The sequence below is a fragment of the Bubalus bubalis genome, chromosome 22 (assembly GCF_019923935.1).
Source record: "Bubalus bubalis isolate 160015118507 breed Murrah chromosome 22, NDDB_SH_1, whole genome shotgun sequence".
Taxonomy (NCBI): Eukaryota; Metazoa; Chordata; class Mammalia; order Artiodactyla; family Bovidae; genus Bubalus; species Bubalus bubalis.
The window spans coordinates 6,163,881-6,186,322 of record NC_059178.1 but is presented as its reverse complement, the minus strand read 5'-3'; the positions used below and the strand labels follow the sequence as shown (position 1 = coordinate 6,186,322).

Sequence of the window (22,442 nt, the reverse complement as noted above, 5' to 3'; positions counted from 1 at the left end):
AACCTAAAGGACATTTGGATAGAACATAGATTGGCAATTTTTTTTTTCTGTAAAGGGTATATAGTGAAAAAAATTAAATTAGGCTTTGTGGCCTATATCACTTGTGTCACAGTGATTCAGCTGCCGTAATAGCGGCATTAAAGGAGCTGTGCGTGCGTGCATGCGTGAGTGCTTAGTCGCTCAGTTGTGTCTGACTGTTTGAGACCCTGTGAACTGTAGCCAACCAGGCTCCTCTGTCCATGGGATTCTCCAGACAAGAATACTGGAGTGGGTAACCATTCCCATCTCCCAGCAGTCTTCCTGACTCAGGAGTCAAACCGGTGTCCCCTGCATTGCAGGCAGATCCTTTACCATCTGAGCCACCAGGGAAACCCCAAAAAAGGTATAGACCCTATGTAAATGGATGAATGTGACTGGCTCCCAGTAAAATTTTATTAACGAAAATAGACAATGGGCTGAATTTGGCCCTGGGTCATAGTTTGCTGACCCTTGCATCTGAAGATGGCATTATTCTATCAAGGTCATGGATATAGTTCCCCCGTTGAATGACCTTTGCTTCATTTTTGCAAAGCAGAACAGAGGAGTGGTTTAGAGGCCAAGTTCAGATGACAGATGTATCTCTGTTCCAGTTTCATCTCAGTCATTTCCTGCCTTTTGGTGACCTTGGACAGGTAACCTCCAGTGATCTAGGTTACACATGTAATTGAAATCAAATTCTTGTAAAGGAAGTAAAGGTTGACAGTATATTAGAGAAATGAAATAACACCAAGACTGGGGAATAAAAAAGAGCATATGGAGTTAATAATTAATAAAGTCATTGCTCATCATTAAGAGCTGTTTTGGTAGAGATAATTGGGTCAGAAGTCAGGATACAATGAGTTAGGAATGAACATGAGATCAAGTGGAGGTGCAATGCGTGGAAGAAGTTTGCTGTTAGAGGAAAAGAAGAGAGTAGAGTTAGCTTTGTCGGTGGTTGCAGGGTTAAGAGCAGAGTTTATGCTTTGGGAGCTCACTGACCCTTTTGCTGGTGGAGGGAGTTATCAGTGGGGCCGTGGAAGAGGACATGGTGCTGAGAATAGAGTTGAAGAGTTCACCCTTATTAAAAACTTCCCTTACGATCTGTAATGATGAAAAGAGGGAGGGGAATATAACAAGTTATTTTCAGCACAGCATTTTCAGTGGAAGAAGAGTGATATTTGTTAAAAAAAATAAATAAAAAAAGGAAGTGGTAATAATCCCTTCAAGGTAGTCTCATCTTCTTTTTTTTTTAATCCATCATTCAACTCATAACAGGTGCTCTGCTGGGTTAGGAGTTAGAGGACTTGTACGATATAAATAAATAGGAGGTCGTAACTGGCGTGTAGTGATATTTGAGGAATGCATAAATGAATATGTCAAGAAGCACGTCTGGGCATATCTGGTGATCTTTTTGACAAGTTTTCCCATAAAGCATTTGTCAGACACTGGTTCTTGGTGAGGCGATCTTGATGGATGCCTTGGGCCAGTAGAATTTTATCAGTGAAGCTAGAAAACCCTTGTGGCCATGGAATTCATTTCATAGGCCTACTCTGTGTAACTTTTTATTTGGCCTCCTTACATCTTAGGCTGGAGAAGGAAATGGCAACCCACTCCAGTACTCTTGCCTGGAAAATCTCATGGATGGAAGAGCAAGGTAGGCTACAGCCTGTGGGGTTGCAAAGAGTCAGACATGACTGAGCGACTTCACTTTTACTTTTCACGTCTTAGGCATTGTATCAATCAGAATCACCCTATTTATGTTGAAAAAGAATGAAGTTAAAGAAATTGAAAAGTGGCCAGAATGATTTATCTTTTACCTTGCATTTCTCTGTTGTCTCTCTCTGCATGTCTCTCTCTGTTGTCAAAACCCTGAAAAAATGAATGGGCTGTATTTGCAAAGGTCAGTAGCTTTGTATTCTGTGTAACTAGGCGATAGAATGGGATTTAGAAGTCAAATATAACCTACTGAGAACATACTCTGTGTCTTTTGCTTGCAGAATTCATTCTATAAAACAAAAAAAATTTGTACTGATCGAATTGACTTTATGATTCATTGTGAAAAGGGCACTTGTCCAGTACAGACAGGGACAAGTCAAATGACGCTATGTACAGATACCAGGCCTTTCTGATGAACTGTTTTCAGCCTTAGAAAAATTCTTATGATATATCTGACCTTTGGAGAATCAATTAAACTTGCTTAACATTCTGTACCCAAACTTTAATGAATATCTTAACAGAAAATATGAGTATGTTAATTGTATATTTATTATATATATGAGTTCAGCTTTGGGTTCTTCTAAGTGGTTATTAAGATAAAATTTTTATATTACACTAATTACTGTCTGATGGTTAATAAATAAAGTTAGGGAGACCTAGCTAAGCAGCTGAACCTTAAAGCAACAGGAGAGTGAGTATCTCACTGTAGGAGAAGAAAGATTTATTCAGTGCCTGTGTGACCGGTGCTTCCCTTTAGTGGAGGATAATAATTAGAAACCGAACCTGGATGCTTTGTACGCTCATGGCTCCTGCGATGACATTGCGTCCAGTCCCTCTCAGAAGACAGAGCTGGATAGTATGTTTACAAGGCATATACAGTGATTCAAACAAAGGTATCTTTTAAGTATTTCTGTCTTCCTAAGTATATGAAATACCTTGGGCTAACCCCATGATCTCCAGCTCTAAGCAGACGCCACAGTGCTTGTCCCAGGCCCCCCTCTTGGCCTGTTATAACTCTCCTCTCCCCTGTGAGAAGCCTCACCCAGTACTTTCAGTGTATTGATCTGCTCAGCTCCCCCTTCATGTAGACAATTTCCTGCCCACCCCAAATCTCCTCTCAAGCATACTGACCAACAGCTTACCTCCCACAAAGGAGAAGCCTTTTCTTTCTGATTCTTAGTATGTTTTTACTCTCCACCTTCTGCTTCTCTTAGGCATGATCAGTTGTGTTTATTTATTCTCGTGTTTCTTTCTGTTTAGGTTTCTTTGTCAAAGTGATGTTTTATTTTTAATTCTTTCTTGAATTCAGTCATTTCATTTCTGATTTTTCTAATTCTTATTTGTGGTGTTCTTTCATAGTGAGTATCATTTTAAAAATGTTCTCCAGCTTGTTTTGAAATAGCACATTCATTTCAGTCTGCTTCTTAAACATGTCTGTTTTCTTGCTCTTATTGTCTCTCTCTCTAATAGTAGCTTTATTTTATTTTTTTGGCCGTGCCATGTGGTGTGCACTGTCTTGGTTCCCTGACCAGGGGTCAAACGCATGCCCCCTGCAGTGGAAGCATGGAATCCTAGCCACCAGCTCACCAGGGAAGTCCCGATCTTATTCTCTCTTGGCCTGCAATAATTTGACCTCAGTACTTTTTGGAATATTATTTGTGGGATGATTTTTCCTGGATTTTTTAGTGATTAATTCAGGCAGCATTTTTAGCTTCACAGGACTCCTTCCGTTGTTTGACATGGTTCAGTAAGATGATGGTGACTTGCTTTCTGACTGTTTCCGCCACTGTTCTTTGCCTTACTTTTTTTTTTAATTACCTGTCCATTTTGGTTACGTTCTTAGCACTTTCTCATTACCGGGGGGGCATCCTTTCCTACAAGGGAGCCTGAGGCATCAGTGTTGCGAGGGCCTCGGGACTCTGATGTTCCGGCCTCACATTTCTCACAACGGTGGACTCTCGTGTTCACTTGCTGTTGAGGTAGGTGAGGCTCTCCCAGGTTCAGCTGCTCTTTCCAGATTTATTTTTCAGACGAATATCTGTTGGCTCTTACAGAGTTTTCATGGCAGAGCTCTCAAATACATTCCTGCTTCCATCTTCCCTCCTTCCTACAGCATGCCGGACACCAGGTGGGCTTTGTAGCTGTTGGTGGCCTTTCCCATCCACTTGAATTTTGGAATTTATGGGTGTACTTCATCACTTAGTTCTGTTGAAAATGTTCTCAGTGGGTTTCAGTTATGCCATCTAGTTGCTCTGTCCGTTTTTATGGGGGGATTTGGAAAAACCCAGTAACTATGCTGGCGTCACTGCTGTGATCTTCCCAGAATCCCCTTCAGTCTCTATATTTGGATATTAAGTATAAAATTCAGTGAGATGAATTAGTTAAAGACAAATTATATTAAACATTTAAAATCTTACCTGTGTATTATTTGAACTAGATGAAGCATATATGTGAATATATTTTTTCTGGTTCACACTGGTAAGATACCAGTGTGGTTTTGAATTTAAAGGACACATACTTTCTATTTGGGCTTCCCTCTTGGCTCAGTGTTAAAAAGAGTCTGCCTGCAATGCAAGAGACCCAGGTTCGATCCCTGGGTTGGGAAGATCCCCTGGAGAAGGAAATGGCAGCTCACTCCTGTATTCTTGCCTGGGAAATCCCATGGACAGAAAAGCCTGGTGGGCTACAGTCCATGAGGTCGCAAAGAGTCAGATGCGACTGAGTGATTAAACAATGACAAAGGTATTTTGAAGTAATTTGATAGAAGTGTAAAGATTCATGACTAAAAATCAATATGTTAGTTCTTTGGGTAAGAAATAATTTCTTCCTGTCTAATAGGATTGGGAAGTCTGCTCTTTATTAGACCATACAACATATTTTCAAAGTTCTTGACTTTTGTAGCCTCTGTTAGAAAATAATTGAATCATTCTAGTTCAGGAAACTTTTATTGGCTCTTAGGTACTGTTTTAGGCCCTCGAGAGCCCAAATGAATAAGACATGATATTCACCCTCAGGAAATATAGACAGATAAATGCAGTGTGATGCAGCAGTGAGATGGCCGAGGAGACCCGGAAAGTGCTGCAGACACCTGGCCTAGGCTGACGAGACCAGGACCGGCTTCTTGGAGGAGGGGGCGCTGAAGAATGAGTGGAGCATCGTCAGGTGGGGGGTGTGGGTGGGTGGCGGGTGGCAACTGCAGGGAGGGGAGTGGGGACTGACCCGTGTGCTCAGTGGAGCTGGGGGCCAGCCGAAGACACATGGGCGGTGGGGGGAGGCGAGCCATCTGTGTGTACCTGGCAAGCTCTAAAGCATTCTCTCTCACCTCAGTAGCTTTCAAACTTAAAAAAGAAGTAGCGTTAGAGTCCTTGCCTCAAAAAAAACTTTGTGAAAGCCAGTACCTATATCAGATCTGAGGATACATAGGGGAGAGTATTAATTGAAGGATGGTTTGTGAGCTGGGTTTGGCAGGACCTAGTGATCTGTTGGGCTTCCCTGGTGGCTCAGCTGGTAAACAATCCACACGCAAATGCAGGAGACCCCGGTTCGATTCCTGGGTCAGGAAGATCCCCTAGAGAAGGGAACAGCTACCCACTTCAGTATTCTTGGGCTTCCCTGGTGGCTCAACTGGTAAAGAATCCGCCTGCAATGTGGGAAATCTGGGTTCGATCCCTAGGCTGGGAAGATACCCTTGAGGAGGGCATGGCAACCCACTCCAGTATTCCTGCCCAGAGAATTCCATGGACAGAGGAGCCTGGCGGGCTACAGTCCATGGAGTTGCAAAGAGTCGGACAGGACTGAGTGACTAAGCACAGCACACGTGATTTGTTAGGCAAAGTGGGTAAGGGAGGTTAACTCAGGTTTCTGACTGGTTGATTGACTAGAAGTGGTTCTGCCCGGTGTGAGGGTGAATGTAGGCTCAGGTTTTGCGGGGCTGATGCAGATGCTTTGTGTATGATGCGGGGTGGGGAGAACTCGAGGGAGGATGTGGTGGCGGGTATCCAGGTGGAGGAATTGCCCGGGCCCACCTCGAAGTGGACGAGGTCCCTCAGAGAGAGCAGATGGGCTGAGAGAGACTCAAGATCCCAACCCGAAGGGGAGTAGAGGAAACGTGGAGAGCAGGGGGTGAGAGGAGAACCCGGAGGAATGCGGACTTGCAGACAGGGAGTTGGGCGTTTCCGGATGGGCAGAGCGATCAACTGTGTCAAACGCAGTCAGTGATGACCTTTAGAAGGACTGAGATGTGTGTGTCCGTGAGGTCACTAGTGACCTTTTCCAGAACTGTCCTCCCAGGATGTGTGGGCCAGAAGCTGGATTGCGGTGTGTTCAGGAGTGAATGGGCTTCCCTGGTGGCTCAGACGGTGAAGAATCTGTGTGCAAGGCGGGAGACCCTGGTTTGATTCCTGAGTCAGGAAGATCCCCTGGAGAAGGGAATGGCTACCCACTCCAGTATTCTGGCCTGGAGAATCCCATGGACAGAGGAGTCTGGAGGGCTATAGACCATGGGGTCGCACAGAGTTGGACATGACTGAGCAACTTTAAGTTCACTTAAAGGACTGAATGGGAAGTGTGGAAATAGACATAGCCAAGTGCAGAACACTTTTGAAAAGTTTGCAGGATAAAGGGAGGAGAAAGAGAAAAGCCAGAGGGGAATGCAGTCTTGGAAACAGGTTCCACTGCAGATTAAGGGTACAGAGCCAGGGGAGAGAGGCAGGTTCGTGATCAGGATCGGGGGGAGACGGCCCATGACACTGGGTTCCACGTGGGATGGGAAGACGGCAGATTTTCAAGGCAGAGGGAAGGCAGTTGGCTTTGACCTGGGGGAGGAAAACTTCATTTTCTGAACCTGAGTTTTAAGGGAAGACGCTGTCTCTGTGACATGAAAGTGGACGTGCCGGTGGAGAAGCTGCAGAACTTCCCCAGAAGGTCCAGCCCCGACCTCTAGTGAAGGTGGCCACCGTGACCAGCGGATTTCCAGCACAGACGAAACAGCCTTCCTCTGGAGGAAGATGCCACCTAGGACTTTCATAGCTGGAGAGAAGAACTTAGGGCCTGGCTACAGAAGTGCCCAAAGACAGACTGACTGTCTCGATAGGGGCCAATGCAGCCAGTGACTCGGAGTGGAGCCAGTGCTCATTTATCATCCTGAAAACCCTAGGGCCCTTAAGAAACAGGGAGAATCTCCTCTGCCTGTGCTCTGTGAATGGAACAACAAAGCACATCCATTTACAGCATGGTTTACTGAGTATTTTAAGCCCAGCATTGAGATGGTAGTTTGGCCACCTGATGCGAAGAGCTGACTCATTAGAAAAGACCCTGATGCTGGGAAAGATTGTAGGTAGGAGGAGAAAGGACAACAGAGGATGAGATGGTTGGATGGCATCGCTGACTCAATGGACGTGAGTTTGAGCAAGCGCCGAGAGATGGTGATGGACAGGGAGGCCTGGCGTGCTGCCGCCCATGGGGTCGCAGAGTCGGACACGACTGAGCGACTGAACTGAACTGAGACAACAACTGAGACTCTGTTGCCCAGAGTAAAAAGGTGCCTTTCAAAATCCGACTGCTGGTTGCCAGTGCACCTGGTGGCTGCCTCAAGCGCTGCTGGAGATGCACAACGAGAGCCACAGTTTCATGCCTGCTACACCACACCCATTCTGCAGCTCATGGACCGAGGGAGTAATTGCAACTTGTAAGTCTTCTTATTTAAGAAATGCTTTTTGTGAGGCTGTAGCTGTTATATTTGTCATGTTTGGTGCTTCCTCTGATGGATCTGGGCAGAGTAAATTGAAAACCTCTGAAAAGACTTCACTTTCTAGATGCCTTAGAACTGTGATTCACGAGAAGAGCTCAAAATATCAACCTTCATAGGAGCTGGGAAGAAGTCGACTCCAACCCTCAAGGATGCCTTTGAGGGGTTCTAGACTTCAGTGGAGGAAGGAGCTGTAGATGTGGTGGAAATGCCAGCAGAGCGAGAGTTAGAAATGGAGCCTGAAGATGTGAGCGAGCTGCTGCCTCCTCATGATGAACCTTGCGCGGATGAGGAGCGGTTTCTGCAGATGAAATCTACTGCTGGTGAAAATGTTGGAAGGTTTTTGAAATGACAACAAAGGATTTAAACTGTGACGTATGCTAGGTTGATAAAGCAGCAGCAGAGTTTGGAGAAGATTGCCTTCCAATTTTGAAATAAGTTCTGTGGGTAAAATGCTGTCAAACAGTGTTACCCGGTAGAGAGGGATCGTTAATGACAGGACGAGTCCATCGATGCAGCAAACTGCGTCGTTTTCTTATTTTTAAAAATCGTCACAGTCACCCCAGCTTCAGCAGCCATCACCTTGCTAAGGTCGGTGACCATGAGCATCGAGGCAGACCCTCCACCGTCAAATAGATGACGACTTCCTGAGAGCTCAGGTGATGGTTAACAGGTTTTTGTTTTTTTTTTTGTTTTCAATTCTGTTCAGCAGTAAAGCGTTTTGAATGTGGTAGGTACAGTTTTTAGACATAATGCTGTCACACTTACAGTGCGGCTTAAACATAACGTGCAGATGCACCAGGGAACTAAGCGGTTCAGTGACTCACTTTATTGTGATGTCACCTGCTTGATCGCGGTGGTCTGGAAGGAGGCCTGTGCATTCAGAGATCTGTCCATTCTTCTTCCACACCTCTCTCTCTTCTTAGTTTGTGTCAAGATGCCTGTTTTTCTTAATCACAGTCACACCTCAGTCCCCTAGCAGCGATCAGCCTTGGTTAAATCACGCTTTCTCTGGGAGTGGATGGGTTTAGGGCAAGGGGTAGGACAAAGACAGAGGAGGGGATTCATGGTCATAAAGCAGGATGCTAGGTTTTCACAGTCTGATGTCAATTGGTTCTCAATCTTTTCACTTATATTTCAGTAAATGTAGTACAGTTGACCCACCAACAGGGGTTTGAGCTGTGCAGGTCCACTTGGAACCTTTTTTTAATGGTAAACACCACAGCACTCCAATCCAGGAGCGGTTGAATTTGTGGATAAGAGGAACCGTGGTTATAGAGAGCTGACTGTAAATTACACGCGGAGCTTTGACTGCTCGGATGGGTGGACGCCCCCAGCCTCCGAGTTTTTCGGGGTCAGCTGTCTCCGCTCTCCACAGCGTGCAGAGCAGCCTTGTTCCCGTCACCCACCCCCACCAAGGCCCGCGCCCGGCTACTCCCACTCATCTCAGGAGCCTCGGTTTGATGACCACTACTTCCGCAAAGGTGCTGAAGGTTTTCAGGCAATGCCGCTGAGTTTGGCAGTCAGCTGGGCCTTCTCAGATGCCCTGGCGCTGGGCTTATGTTTCTGGCCCGGTCCTTACTCTCGTGTACCGGTACAGGGAAGCAGCAGCTGCGCTTGTTAACGCGCTGTGCCTCTATCGGGGCTTCTCCACGTTAGCGCTGCTGGCGTTTGGGCTTGTAGTGCTCTCTTCTGGGGACGGTCCTTGCAGTGCAGCGTGTTTCTTGGCGCCCCGGCCTCCGCCCACCGCACGCCACCAGCGCCCTCTCCAGACTGTGACTCACGAAGATGTGTGCGGACGTTGCCAGTGTCCTTTGGGGCTGTGGGGGGAAACCGCCTCTGGCTGAGATCCACCGCTTTCTATCTAAGCTCCTCAAAGGACCGTTTGCTTTTTCTCGTGTTTCCAGCGCCCAGCAGTGCTTGCTGCGTTATAGTGAGCAAGCCACTGCTTGAAGGTTGATTAATGTCGGGTGGGTTCACCTTTTCCCTCATCTCCCAGCCCTCCATCTCCCGAGTCTGCAGAAGGGACACTGAGAACCTCTTGATGTCTAGAATCAAAGGTCAAGTAGGTACAGGAGGGCCTGAGCTTCCCGCCCCATCCTGACTGCTGACAAGCTGTGAGGCCAGTGTGACGGACAACCTCTTGGCTTCCATTTGTTTTTAGCTTTGAAGTGTGTGTGTGTGTGTGTGTGTGGTGGTGGTGGTGTAATGTAATGAAGTTAAATGAGCAACGTGTTTGCAAACATTGATCTCAGTAGGTATTCAGCGCACACTTGTTTGATACTCCTGATTGATTGATTGATTGATTGCATTCATTCCGCCCGTATTGAGCGCGGACGCTGAGAGGGCCCCAGATGAGAACAGTGTAAAGTGTGTTAGTCACGCCTGCACCCCACAGACCCCGGTCCCGAGGAGTTCCTGCTTCAGTGTGGGGGGCACCAGGCTGTTCACTGGGCTGAGCTTTCGTCTAGACCGTGGGCGCCGGGTGCGACAGAGCCCAAGAAGGGACTGGGAAGGCTTTTCTGAAGGGTCGCGTGCCTAGAGGCTTGACATCTGGAAGAAGCGTGGGCAGGAACATCCCATGCATAGAAAGTGGCGCGTGCAGATGTAGGAAGGGCAGTGATCGGGCCAGAGACTGCAGCGTGTGCTGAGACCACTGGTGGGAGAAGAGAGTAGACGCCTAGGTGGCGCTGTGGTAAAGAATCCGACTGTCGATGCAGGAGACGCAGGTTCCATCCCTATGTCGGGAAGATGCCCTGGAGGAGGCATGGCAACCCACTCCAGTGTTCTTGCCTGTAGAATCCCATGGACAGAGGAACCTTATAGGCTGTAGTCCACGGGGTCGCAAAAAGCTGGACATGGCTGAGCACAGGCATGAGAGTCGACATGTGTGAGTCTTTCTGAAATCAGATTCCTCGCCACAGTGACCCAGGAGCAATTAGAGAAGTTTTCTTTCTTCCTTTTCATTTCGTTAGCATTTAGTCTGGTCTTTTCTCTTACACGTCAGTTACCCAGAATCTCATTGTATTTCCATTCTTTCACAAATGTGTTGAGTTTTGTATACAAAATAGAAGCCCTTCAAACACAGTTTCTTTCCTTAAAACAGTTTCTTTCCTTTAGTGATTTAAACTTTTCACATGCGTCTTTAACATATTCATTTGCAATATTGAATAAAATAAGCTGGATATTATTATCTCTGTTTTCCTAGCAAGAGAAACACTGCTTGTTTTTATCTGTTAGCTGTTGACAACAGCTCTCTGAAGTAAGTAGTCTTTCTTTTATTTGGGAGATGGAAGAGTTAATGCTGGAGATGTCGAGTGGTTCATGTAAGGATCTGTCTAATAGAGAAGCAGGAGGAGTAGGGCCCCTGTCTCTAGGGCTCTAGGTCTTGTTACTTGGTCCCTTAGCCCTTTGGGAAGAGTCGCAAGTCATTCCCCTTGTGCTAGTGTTGTGGAAAGTTAGCATATTGATCTAGGAATGTCTTAATATGTTAATGCCATTTGACTGTTACTGTTATTCCAATATTATCCAGTAAGACCTGGCCTGTAGAAATATCTTTAGAAGAAAGTTTCTTTATAAAAAGTGTTTTTATTTAACACATAATTAACTTGTAATTTACATTTTATTTATGTCATATGAAATAAATTATAGTACAGTATAAAACCTTGGCACCTCCCAGGTGGCTCAGTGGTAAAAGAATCCACCTGCCAATGCAGGAGACTCTGGTTTGACCCCTGGGTCAGGAATATTCCGTGGAGGAGGAAATGGCACCCCACTCCAGTGTTCTTGCCTGAAAAATCCCATGGACAGAGGAGCCTGGTGGGCTGTGGTCCGTGGGGGGGTCACACAGAGTCCAACATAACTGAGAGTGTGCGCGTGCGCACACACACAGACACATACTTAAAACCTTAAAACCTTAATAACTAAAATACCTCTATTTTTGGTTTATGCTTATTAATATACTTGTTAATGAAAACACATGAAAGGAAGTGAAATAACATCATCTAATGCTAGACAGCATACTGAAAAGCAGAGACATTACTTTGCCAACAAAGGTCCGTCTAGTCAAGGCTATGGTTTTTCCTCTGGTCATGTATGGATGTGAGAGTTGGACTGTGAAGAAAGCTGAGCACCGAAGAATTGATGCTTTTGAACTGTGGTGTTGGAGAAGACTCTTGAGAGTCCCTTGGACTGCAAGGAGATCCAACCAGTCCATTCTAAAGGAGATCAGTCCTGGGTGTTCTTTGGAAGGAATGATGCTAAAGCTGAAACTCCAGTACTTTGGCCACCTCATGCGAAGAGTTGACTCATTGGAAAAGACTCTGATGCTGGGAGGGATTGCGGGAAGGAGGAGAAGGGGGCGACAGAGGATGAGAAGGCTGGATGGCATCACGGACTCAATGGACGTGAGTTACTCTGGGAGTTGGTGATGGACAGGGAGGCCTGGCGTGCTGCAGTTCATGGGGTCGCAGAGTCGGACACGAATGAGTGACTGAACTGAATGAGTATCTTGTAATTCATACCTAATCACAAAATCCCATTCTATTCAAAAATCAAATATTTAGAGTAAGTATATTGTCTTAATTCCAACTTAAAACAGGATTCTCTGAGGGAAAGCTCATCTTATCTGTTTTCCTAACTGTCAGTGTGCAGTAACAGCAATACGACAGCAGAGGGCACCAAATCTCCATCTCAGTCTTAACACATTTTCTTGGTCGTTAATTTTTTGTTTCCTTCTTCCCTCCTTGTCTTCCTTATTCCCTTCCTTCCTTCCCTTTCCCCAATCCTTAAAATCATTGACATTAAAACCCTACTTTTTAAAATAGCAAATGGTGGGATTTTCCTCCTTAACTGAATTTTTTAAAAGTACATTAAGACATCATTGTGTTTTTATTTGTTGAAACTTTTGTATTCAACATTATGCATCAGATTTCAGAAGTTCTTTTAAAGGTCCTTATTCAATAAAATATTCTATCCATAATCAAGAATAAAATTATTTATTCATTTTTCTTATGAATTTATTCTTAAATAATAAGCTGGTACTCTATACTTAGTTCCTAAAAATTATTTAGAGCATACATTATAAATGATATCTACATAGTTATTTTATAAAATATATTAATATTTTAAAATACATATCTTTTCTTATATTCTATTGTAGGACTCTATATTTGTAGAGGCTTGTGTGTATGTGTGTGTCAGATAACATTTCCTAGTCTTATTAGTATCCTTCGTCTCTGGTTTCAGAGGAGATTCAAAATTAAGAAAAAAATCATCCATTTTTCTTCTTTCCACTTTACCATCAAAATCAGCTGATGTTTAATGCTAACTTCATAAATCAAATTAATGTTTAGGTAGAAATCTGAACTATTTGATATTATAATTATAGGTTGAACTCAGGACCCTTTCAGGAAAAACAATGAATTATTTTACCAGGTAACTTTAAAAATTGTCCCCAAAATCATGACATTAAAAAACAGTTCAGAAATAAGTAAGCTTTTAAATTGGGACCACTGAAGTAAATGGTACAACAGTAAAATTATTGCCAGTGTTTCAATTGTCTCTTGGTCATTGGATAAGATGAAATAAGGCTGGAGTATCAATATGTCATTGGTTTTAGGGGACAAAGTTATCAGGTATTTCAGCAGACATGACTTAACTTGGCATATATTCAAATATATAATAACAGTAAATGCTGTAGAAAGGATAATATCAACATTTTCTTCTCTGCAGATTGTAAGATAACTGGTTTGGTTTTTTGTCTGTTACTGTTTCTGGGGTCTGCTGAGTTATGCTGTGCATGTATGTGTGTGTGCTGAAAAATACCTGAGGTTGAATACAGATTGATCCCGTGATCACAGTCCGGTCACTTTTCTTGGGTTTTCACTTGAGACACAATTTTAGCCACTGCTCTTCATGTGATTGCCACAGGTTCACTGTCAGTGATGACCACACAACCCAATAATTTTTTCTTATTTTTGCATTTCTGTAATATTGTAAGTCAAGTTCCTTGTTTATCTGAAATGACTAAATCTGTATTTTCCCATATACAGAAGACAAAGAACTTACAGTAAAATATCAAATATGTCTGTCTAATTAGCTTTGTTTTGCGTTACCATTGGGTTTTACTTACCAAGACCATTTCATTTGTGTATTTCACATGATTTAGATTTTCTGTTGGCCTTTTTCAAATAAGTTTTAACATTATTGCCTTAAGTACAGAGGCTTTTTTTTTTTTTCCCTCTCAAGCATGTTGTAGAAAATGGGCATTCTGCAAATATTTGCTGAGTTGAATTTAATCTTCTTCCATGATAATGCAAAAATGAGTTTGTGAGCACACATTTCAGATGTTCTTTAATAAAGATGACAGAGCAAACGCACTAATATTCCTGTTAAAGAATTTCTAGGATCAGTTGGCCTGTTCTTGAAATTGTTAAGAATGTAAGATGATTGAATGAGTTAGTTGTCTCTATATGTTGTATATCTTATGATTAAGCCAAAAGGTCCTTGGAGTTTGGTAGATGTTTTTGTTTATTTTTCTTTAGCTAATCTTTTTTTTTTTTTTTTTTAATTTTTTTTTTTTAATTTTATTTTATTTTTAAACTTTACATAACTGTATTAGTTTTGCCAAATATCAAAATGAATCCGCCACAGGTATACATGTGTTCTCCATCCTGAACCCTCCTCCCTCCTCCCTCCCCATTCCATCCCTCTGGGTCGTCCCAGTGCACCAGCCCCAAGCATCCAGTATCGTGCATCGAACCTGGACTGGCAACTCATTTCATACATGATATTTTACATGTTTCAATGCCATTCTCCCTCTTTAGCTAATCTTAGTGTAATATACTGGATATCAGACATGCCAGTGATCAACTCTGCCATCTTCATGCATGTAGCTAATTTTTTTTTAAGAAACTTTTTATTTTGTTATTAGACTATAGCCAATTAACAATGTTGAGATAGTTTCAGGTGAACAGTAAAGGGATTCAGCCACAGATACACACGTATCCATTCTCCCCCAAACTCCAGTCTCATCCAGGCCGCCAGGCAACCTTGAGCTGAGTTCTCTGTGCTATATAGTAAGTCCTTGTTGGTTGTCTATTTTAAATATAGCAGTGTGTGGTGGTGGTGGTTTAGTCACTAAGTTGTGTCCAACTCTTGCGATCTGTGAACTGTAGCCTGCTAGGCTCCTCTGTCCATGGGATTCTCCAGGCAAGAATACTGGAGTGGGTTGCCATGCCCTACTGCAGGGGATCTTCCCAACCCAGGGATCGAACCCAGGTCTCCTGCATTGCAGGCAGATTCTTTACCGACTGAGCTATGAGGGATAGCAATGTGTACATGTAGCTAAAATCTTACCCTCACAACTTCTCTTGTGTCTATATTTTGTTGTAATAAGACTTTGCTAGTCAGTGAAATCCATGGTCAGGTGTTACAGGTCATACGCGGGACTTGGTGATGTTAGAAGTTGTAGTTCATCTGCAGGATGCGGGCTTGAGCCTTTGTCTGCTCTCCTTTCCTCCTGTCTCGCTCTGTTCTCATCTGCTTTCATTGTTTGCCTTCTTTCTCTTTCCCTCTCTTTTTCTGACTGTGGATTGCCATTAGATACAGTTTTTGCTACAATGATACAATCAGTAGGACCAAGAGGTTGATGAGAGGAGTCGCACACAATCAGGCCCAGATACCAGGGTGCCAGATCCCAGATAACCTCTCAGCTGTCTGAGCACACAGGCTGTCTGCTGGCACACCTCCCAGAGAGAGGCGGCACCTGGGCAGGTCCCGGGTGCTGAGAGGGGTGCGTGTGGTTGGCATCAGAGGAGGGAGCTTCAAAGACGACCTTGTGTCCTCATTCAGGCAGCTCTTGCTGCTTCAAGAATTACCGAGCATGCTTGATTTAAAAAATTTTTTTTTTCCTCTCTGGTAGTAATGGTTTCTCTTTCTCCTAAAATAATTTTGTAGATTTTTTAACTGGAAAGACAGTATTTACTAAAGTACTGTGTTTTACCTAATGTTGTTATTCCCTCAAACCTCGTGCCACATCTGTCTACATAATATTGATATAAAATACATTTTGCTGTGACATAACCGGCCCTAAGGCCCAGCACAGTGCCCAGGTTATAGCAACAGCTTGGTATGTTCTAGCTCTCCTTGTTAATAGTTTTGATATCAGTGATACTTTAGGTATAGTGTTTTTATTATAAATGTATAATTTAACGTCTCATTCAGGCCAGCTAGTGTCAGCAGGTGCACAGCATTAAGCGCAGTGTTTGACGTCACACAGTCAGTGTATGAAAAAACAAATACCAAAGTGGGGCAAGAAATAAGACAGTAACGTATGCGTCTGTCAGCCCAGATCAGATCAGATCAGTTCAGTCGCTCAGTCGTGTCCGACTCTTTGCAACCCCATGAATCGCAGCACGCCAGGCCTCCCTGTCCATCACCAACTCCCGGAGTTCACTCAGACTCACGTCCATGGAGTCCGTGATGCCATCCAGCCATCTCATCCTCTGTCGTCCCCTTCGCCTCCTGCCCCAAGTCCCTCCCAGCATCAGAGTCTTTTCCAATGAGTCAACTCTTCGCATGAGGTGGCCAAAGTACTGGAGTTTCAGCTTCAGCATCATTCCTTCCAAGGAAATCCCAGGACTGATCTCCTTCAGAATGGACTAGTTGGATCTCCTTGCAATCCAAGGGACTCTCAAGAGTCTTCTCCAACACCACAGTTCAAAAGCATCAATTCTTCGGCGCTCAGCCTTCTTCACAGTCCAACTCTCATATCCATACATGACCACAGGAAAAACCATAGCCTTGATTAGACAGACCTTTGTTGGCAAAGTAATGTCTCTGCTTTTGAATATGCTATCTAGGTTGGTCATAACTTTCTGTCTGTCTTCTAATCCTGGTGCGATTGCATATTTCTGTCTCCTCTCATCTGGGTGGCTTCTGTTTCCTTCAAGCTTGTATTCATGACCTGGATCTATTCTTTTCAGCCAACATTGCTGGTAGATGAATAGTTATAAAATTAAATTTGATCATGTTACTCCCCTTATTAAAGTCTTTAGGTAATAGTTCTCATACTTTGGGCTTCCTTGGTGGCTCATAGTCAAGGGTCTGCCTGCAGTGCAGGAGACCCGCGTTTGATCCCTGGATCGGGAAGATCCCCTGGAGAAGGAAGTGGCAACCCCACTCCAGTACTCTTGCCTGGAAAATCCCATGGATGGAGGAGCCTGATGGGCTACAGTCCATGGGGTCGCGAAGAGTCAGACACAACTGAGCGACTTCATTTTCTCTTTCTCTTTTTGTTGTGCTTTACTGTAGAAAGTCATCTTGGGTTTTCATTAGGCAGATTCTGTTCCATTCCAAGAGACACGGATTCAGGTCCGATACCCGGCCCCAGAGCCCGTACTTTAGCAAGCATCCCTGATGTTCTCAGCGAAGCGCTGCTTTAGTGGCTCCTGAGCCTGCACGGGAACGTTCAGAAGCCTCAGTGTGGTCCTGTCTGCTCTCAGCGGGCCACACCTTGCGTTTTTGGCCCTGGTCACCAACACCAGCACCCTCCTGTGCTTCTCCGGCCTTCGTCCCTTCTCGCTTTTCTGCCCTTTGGCGAGGAGCCCCTGACACCCGGGGTGGACTCAGTACTTTGTTTTTCTTATCGCACCTTCCACTGTCCTTTATTTGTAACACCACTCATACTGCATAGTCATGTCATTATTTGTTAGTTATCTTTGTATCCTTAGAGCCTTGCACGAACATAGATGAATGCGGCATAAATGAATGAAATACTGGGATGGAATTCAAAAAATCTTCTTTTTTTTTTTCTTCATATTTTGTGTAGTGGAAATTTATCGTACTACTTATGCACCTTAGGTTCTTAAGCTATAGTATGGAAATGATATTTATTTTCTACCTTCCTTTAAACACCATGTGTTCAGTTCAGAGCAGAGGTTTATACAAAGTGAGCAGAATTAGTGATAATTCTGGAAATAAATTTTGAAAGAACAGCCACTTGAGCTGCTTCTTGAAGGGTGAGCAGAAGTATGGCTTGAGTGGCAGCAGTGAGAATGAGAAAGGGGTGCCATCCTGGCATGAGCCACGCAGAGGCACGAATGCCTTGGCTGTGTGGTTCTGGAAGGCACAGGTGGCTTAATTTGGTTTCAGTGGAAGATTGTAGGGTTCTAGTTAGAGATGAGGAGAAGGCAATGGCACCCCACTCCAGTACTCTTGCCTGGAGAATCCCATGGGCGGAGGAGCCTGGTGGGCTGCAGTCCATGGGTCGCGAAGAGTCGGACACGACTGAGCGACTTCACTTTCACTTTTCACTTTCATGCATTGGAGAAGGTAATGGCAGCCCACTCCAGTGTTCTTGCCTGGAGAATCCCAGGGATGGGGGAGCCTGGTAGGCTGCCGTTTATGGGGTCGCACAGAGTCAGACACGACTGAAGCAACTTAGCAGCAGCAGCAGTTAGAGATGAAATTGGAGGAGTAGGCAGCCATCTGTTTTGGAGGCTGTTTTGTGCTTTGCAAAGAAGTCTTTGCTTTGCAAAGGTTTTATCCCTGGGTTATAAAATGCTGTTGAAGCCTCTTAAGCATGAAAGGAACGTAGTTAGGTGGGAGGAGGACTGAGATAGAAGAGAGACCATGTAAAGGGGGTTAGTGTGATGCTGTGATAGAAGAGTTGACTAGCAACTTAAAACAGTTTTACAAAGATTTTTATAATGTTTGTTTATTTTGCCAGGTACTCCAGTAGGCGTGGGATTGCACACGATGAGTAAGACATAGTTCCTATAGAGAACAGGAACATGTAAATACATAAAATAGCTAATTATATCAATACAGCCAAGGCGTACAGGTTTGTGATGTGTATCAAAAATGTTATGGGAACTGGGTTCACTGTGGATTAACTTACCCTGGGAGAATTAGGATCTTGATGGAAGAGAAGGGGTTGGAGTGGAGCCAAGAAGAGTATTTTGGGTAAAGAAGGAAGGGGATCAGTGGGTGAGGGAGAGTGGTTATGGTGCTGGAACCTGTCTGTTAAAGCGGGAAAGTCCTTGGCATTGAGTTGTAATGGACCTTGAATGTTGTGCTTAAGGATTTAGCATTTTATCCAAGAACTGTATTTTCTATTTATGAAAATGCATATTGATTATAGACAATGTAAGAAATATATAGAAATAGGAAGAAAATGTAGATCTGATACAATTGCATCACAAAAAGTAATAGGAACATTTTCATGTATGTCTTTCCAGTGTTTCTCACCATGCTCAAATACATACTTGGGCATTAAAGAAATGAAATCAGAATTTTAACTCTGTTATATAGCGTGTGTGTGTGTGTGTACGTGTGTGCTCATGTGTAATCTTATCTCACTTAAAATTGGAATATGGGCATTTTGCCATGTGGTTAAATGTGCCAAGGAAGCATGATTTGTCTTGATTACAGTATTTATTGTATGATTATGCTTAAATTATTTATTTCCTTATTGCTAGATTATTTAGGTTGTCTTCAATCTACAATAATGGGCACTGTTTCACCAAACATCTTTGCACATAAATCCTTGTATTTCTGACTATTTAGGATAGGGTTCTAGAAATAAATGTACAGGTCAAGCAGTGTCAAGGGCTCATACGCCCCTATTCCGCTGAAAGGGCTGCTGTTGAAAGTCCTGCCTGCCTGCAGTGTGTGGGTTTGACTTTCATTGTACTCCTGGCTAAGCAATTTTTTGTGTGTTTACTGTTTGTTAATTTTATAAATGGTATCTTGTGGTTTTTTAACTGTTATTTCCTCGACAGCTAGTTTGAGTCAGTTTTCCCTTTTATTCCTTGGCTATTTGTGTCTTTTATTGTGAATTGTCCTTGACCTTTATGATATCTTTCCCTTTTATTTTGGCACTCATGTTTTTATATAGATTGTAACTTTATCAGTCTTATTTGTGGCGCATTTTTATTCCTATTTCTTACTTGCCTTCAATTTTTCTAGTAGTGAATTTGAAATTTAGGTCTGTGTGGCAAGTCCTTTCTCATCTTGAGATCAGATACATTCACCTATATTTTGATTTAGTTTTTTAATTTTGTATTTTTCATTTCTCTTAATAACCCATGATAATGGGGCAGTTTTTTGGCAGGAGACTGACATGATTAGATTTGCTTTTCAGAAGGAAGTGTTGTGGCTCGGCAGAGATTGGATGGGAGTGAGGAGAGACAAAGGGCGGTGAATCCGTTTTGGAAGAGAGAAAAGAAGGGTCTGGATGTGGTGGTGGTGCTGGGGGCGACAGAGGAGAATGGTTCTCCACCTGTGACTTGGGAGGTGCAGCAGGTTTAGTGGGAGGGTGGAGGTTAGGACATATTAAATATAAGGCTCTGTGGGACATCCAGGTAAAAGCAGTGGGAAAAACACGATTGAAACTCCTTCAGGAGCTGGTGTGGCTGATGGTGGAAATTAGGAGCCATTACAAATAGGGGATAGTTCTATTGTGGGAGAAAGAATGAGTGTTCAAGGCCTCTAACTGAGTGGTCAGAATTAGAAGTTTCAGCAAGAAGGTATTCTCTGGGAATCTCTTTTTATACTTTCTCTTTGCAAAATCAACAATGTCAGAAATAATGAGTACAGTCAGTGATATGCAAAGAGATCAATGAGGAGAGGGACAAAAGAGTTTCCATTGGGTTAATCTGCTACTTGCCTTACATTTGGCTAAAAGGGGCAGTAGACTGGGAAAGAAATAGAAGAAGGAACATGGTAAAACAATAGCACTTTTGAAGACTGCAAGTAGGCTTGAACATAGTTCTCTATTGAGGGAAAAGAATCCACAAACGGGGAGAGATTGAAGGTAAAGTAAAACAGGAATTTGGTGCAGCGACTAAAAGGATACTAGTCGTGATGAATGGATTATGCTTTCCGGCTGGAACAGTAGTCGCTTATTCTCAGACGTATAATTTGCATTCAAGTTATTGAAACAATTTTTAACCTGCTCTATGAGTAGAAAGACTCCCTGCTTCAATAATACAATTTCATTTCTTTTAAAAAAACTGACAATTTTATAATTATTTCAGCTTGGTGTTCTTCTAATTTTAAGTTCCTATCTTTTACGTGCTGCTGATTGACACAGCTGCCTTGTTCCTTTTAATGATACAGGTACCAAAAAAAACAGCTTAATAAGCATCTAAATTCCTTCAACTATGTATTGTTCATTAATGAAGGCATGACATGAAATACTTTGAATTATAACCATCTTTTCAAAATATCTGTTACAGGGAAATTTACCTAAATATTCGCATAATTCCCTGATGGTTCAAGCAATAAAGACAAACTTAACAGACCCGGACATACACGTGCTCTTCTTTGATGTGGAAGCGCTGATTATTCAACTCTTGACTGAAGAAGCCTCTAGGCCGAACGCGACGCTTATTTCCCCAGAGAATCTGCAGAAAGCACCTGGCAGTTCAGACAAAGGGGGCTCTTTTCTAACCGGAAAACGAGCAGCAGTCCTGTTCCAACAAGTGAAGGAAACCATCAAAGAGAACATAAAGGAGCACCTCCTGGATGACGAAGACGAGGATGAAGAGGCGGTGCGGCAGAGGCGGGAAGACAGTGACCCCGAGTATCGGGCCAGCAAGTCCAAGCCGCTGACGCTGCTGGAGTATAACCTGACGATGGACACCGCCAAGTTGTTCATGTCCTGCCTCCACGCCTGGGGCTTGAATGAGGTTCTGGACGAAGTGTGCCTCGACCGCCTGGGGATGCTGAAACCCCACTGCACGGTGTCCTTTGGCCTCTTATCGCGAGGGGGTCACATGTCCCTGATGCTTCCGGGTTATAACCAGGCGGCTTGTAAACTGTCCCGTGGGAAAGCCGAAGTGGGAAGGAGGCTGGCGGCCACCGAGGGCGTCGGGAAGGGGACCTACGGCTTGTCCCGGGCCGTCACCACGCAGCATCTCCTGTCTGTCATATCTTTGGCAAACACCTTGATGAGTATGACCAATGCAACTTTTATTGGTGATCATATGAAGAAGGGCCCTACCAGGTGTGACCTTGATAGCTTGATTTTTATCCTTATGATGCAGAAAAAAAAGAAACCTGTTTTCTTTTTATCACATCTTATTACCTTTTATGCGGTGAGGGGGAACTCTACACGCCTTCGCATTTTTGTGTCATCTCAGTGTTTCTCCTTTAAATTTTAACTACAACACGCATGGCTTAAAATATAATCAAACTGTACAGTTCTATCTGTACTCAGACATACTTAGTAGCTATCTTAAAAAAATACTGGAATGAAAGAGTAGGTCAGAGTTCAGCTTTAACAGATAACTTATAGACTATCTTCAGTAAATATCATCTTGGATTATATCTACCTGTAGTTGGCACTGACATTTAATTCAAGATGTACATTTGGTTAAAATGCTTCTCTTTATTGTGACCCATGTGTAATGAATGGTAAGTGTTCAGTGATTGGTTTCAGAAATTTTGTGAAGTATAGTCAGAATTTCTCAATGGGAAAAGAGAAAACAACTTTTTTAAATGCGGAAGAGTATTCTTTTAATATTTCTAGAATACTTAGCCTGAATTAGTATTTCTTATTTTCCAGAAGTCACGAAGACAACTTTTTAAATTCTGGTTTTATTATACTTTATTGAGAGTTGACCACATATAGAATTTTTTTTTTTTAATTTAACAACTACTAACGTGGCACTTCCCTAGTGTCTGGCTCTGTTGTGAGCACTTTACAAGTGGTACTTCCTTAATGCTCTTAACCCTATAAGGTGGGTACTTTTATTATCCTTTTGTTTTCAGATGATAGAGCTGGGACATGGAGGAGAAGTCACTTGTCCAAGGTCACACAAGTAGTAAGTGGTAGAACCAGAATTCAAAAGGGAACAGGCGGCCGTGGAGACCAAGATTTCTTAATGCCTTATTGCCTTTTTCAGACTTTAGGGCTGAATTATTTGAAATTTGTATATATTTTCATTTATTT

At 43.4% G+C, this 22,442-nt stretch overlaps 1 protein-coding gene across 4 annotated transcripts in view; it reads left to right on the top strand.

Moving 5' to 3' along the window:
• Positions 1-22,442, top strand: part of WDR7 (WD repeat domain 7) — a 354,190-nt gene that overhangs the window by 80,459 nt on the left and 251,289 nt on the right. For all 4 annotated transcript variants that reach the window (XM_006055285.4, XM_044934616.2, XM_044934618.2 and 1 more), the window contains exon 15: positions 20,725-21,494. In XM_006055285.4, coding sequence (XP_006055347.2) covers positions 20,725-21,494 — 770 coding nt within the window. The remainder of the gene's footprint in view (positions 1-20,724; positions 21,495-22,442) is intronic.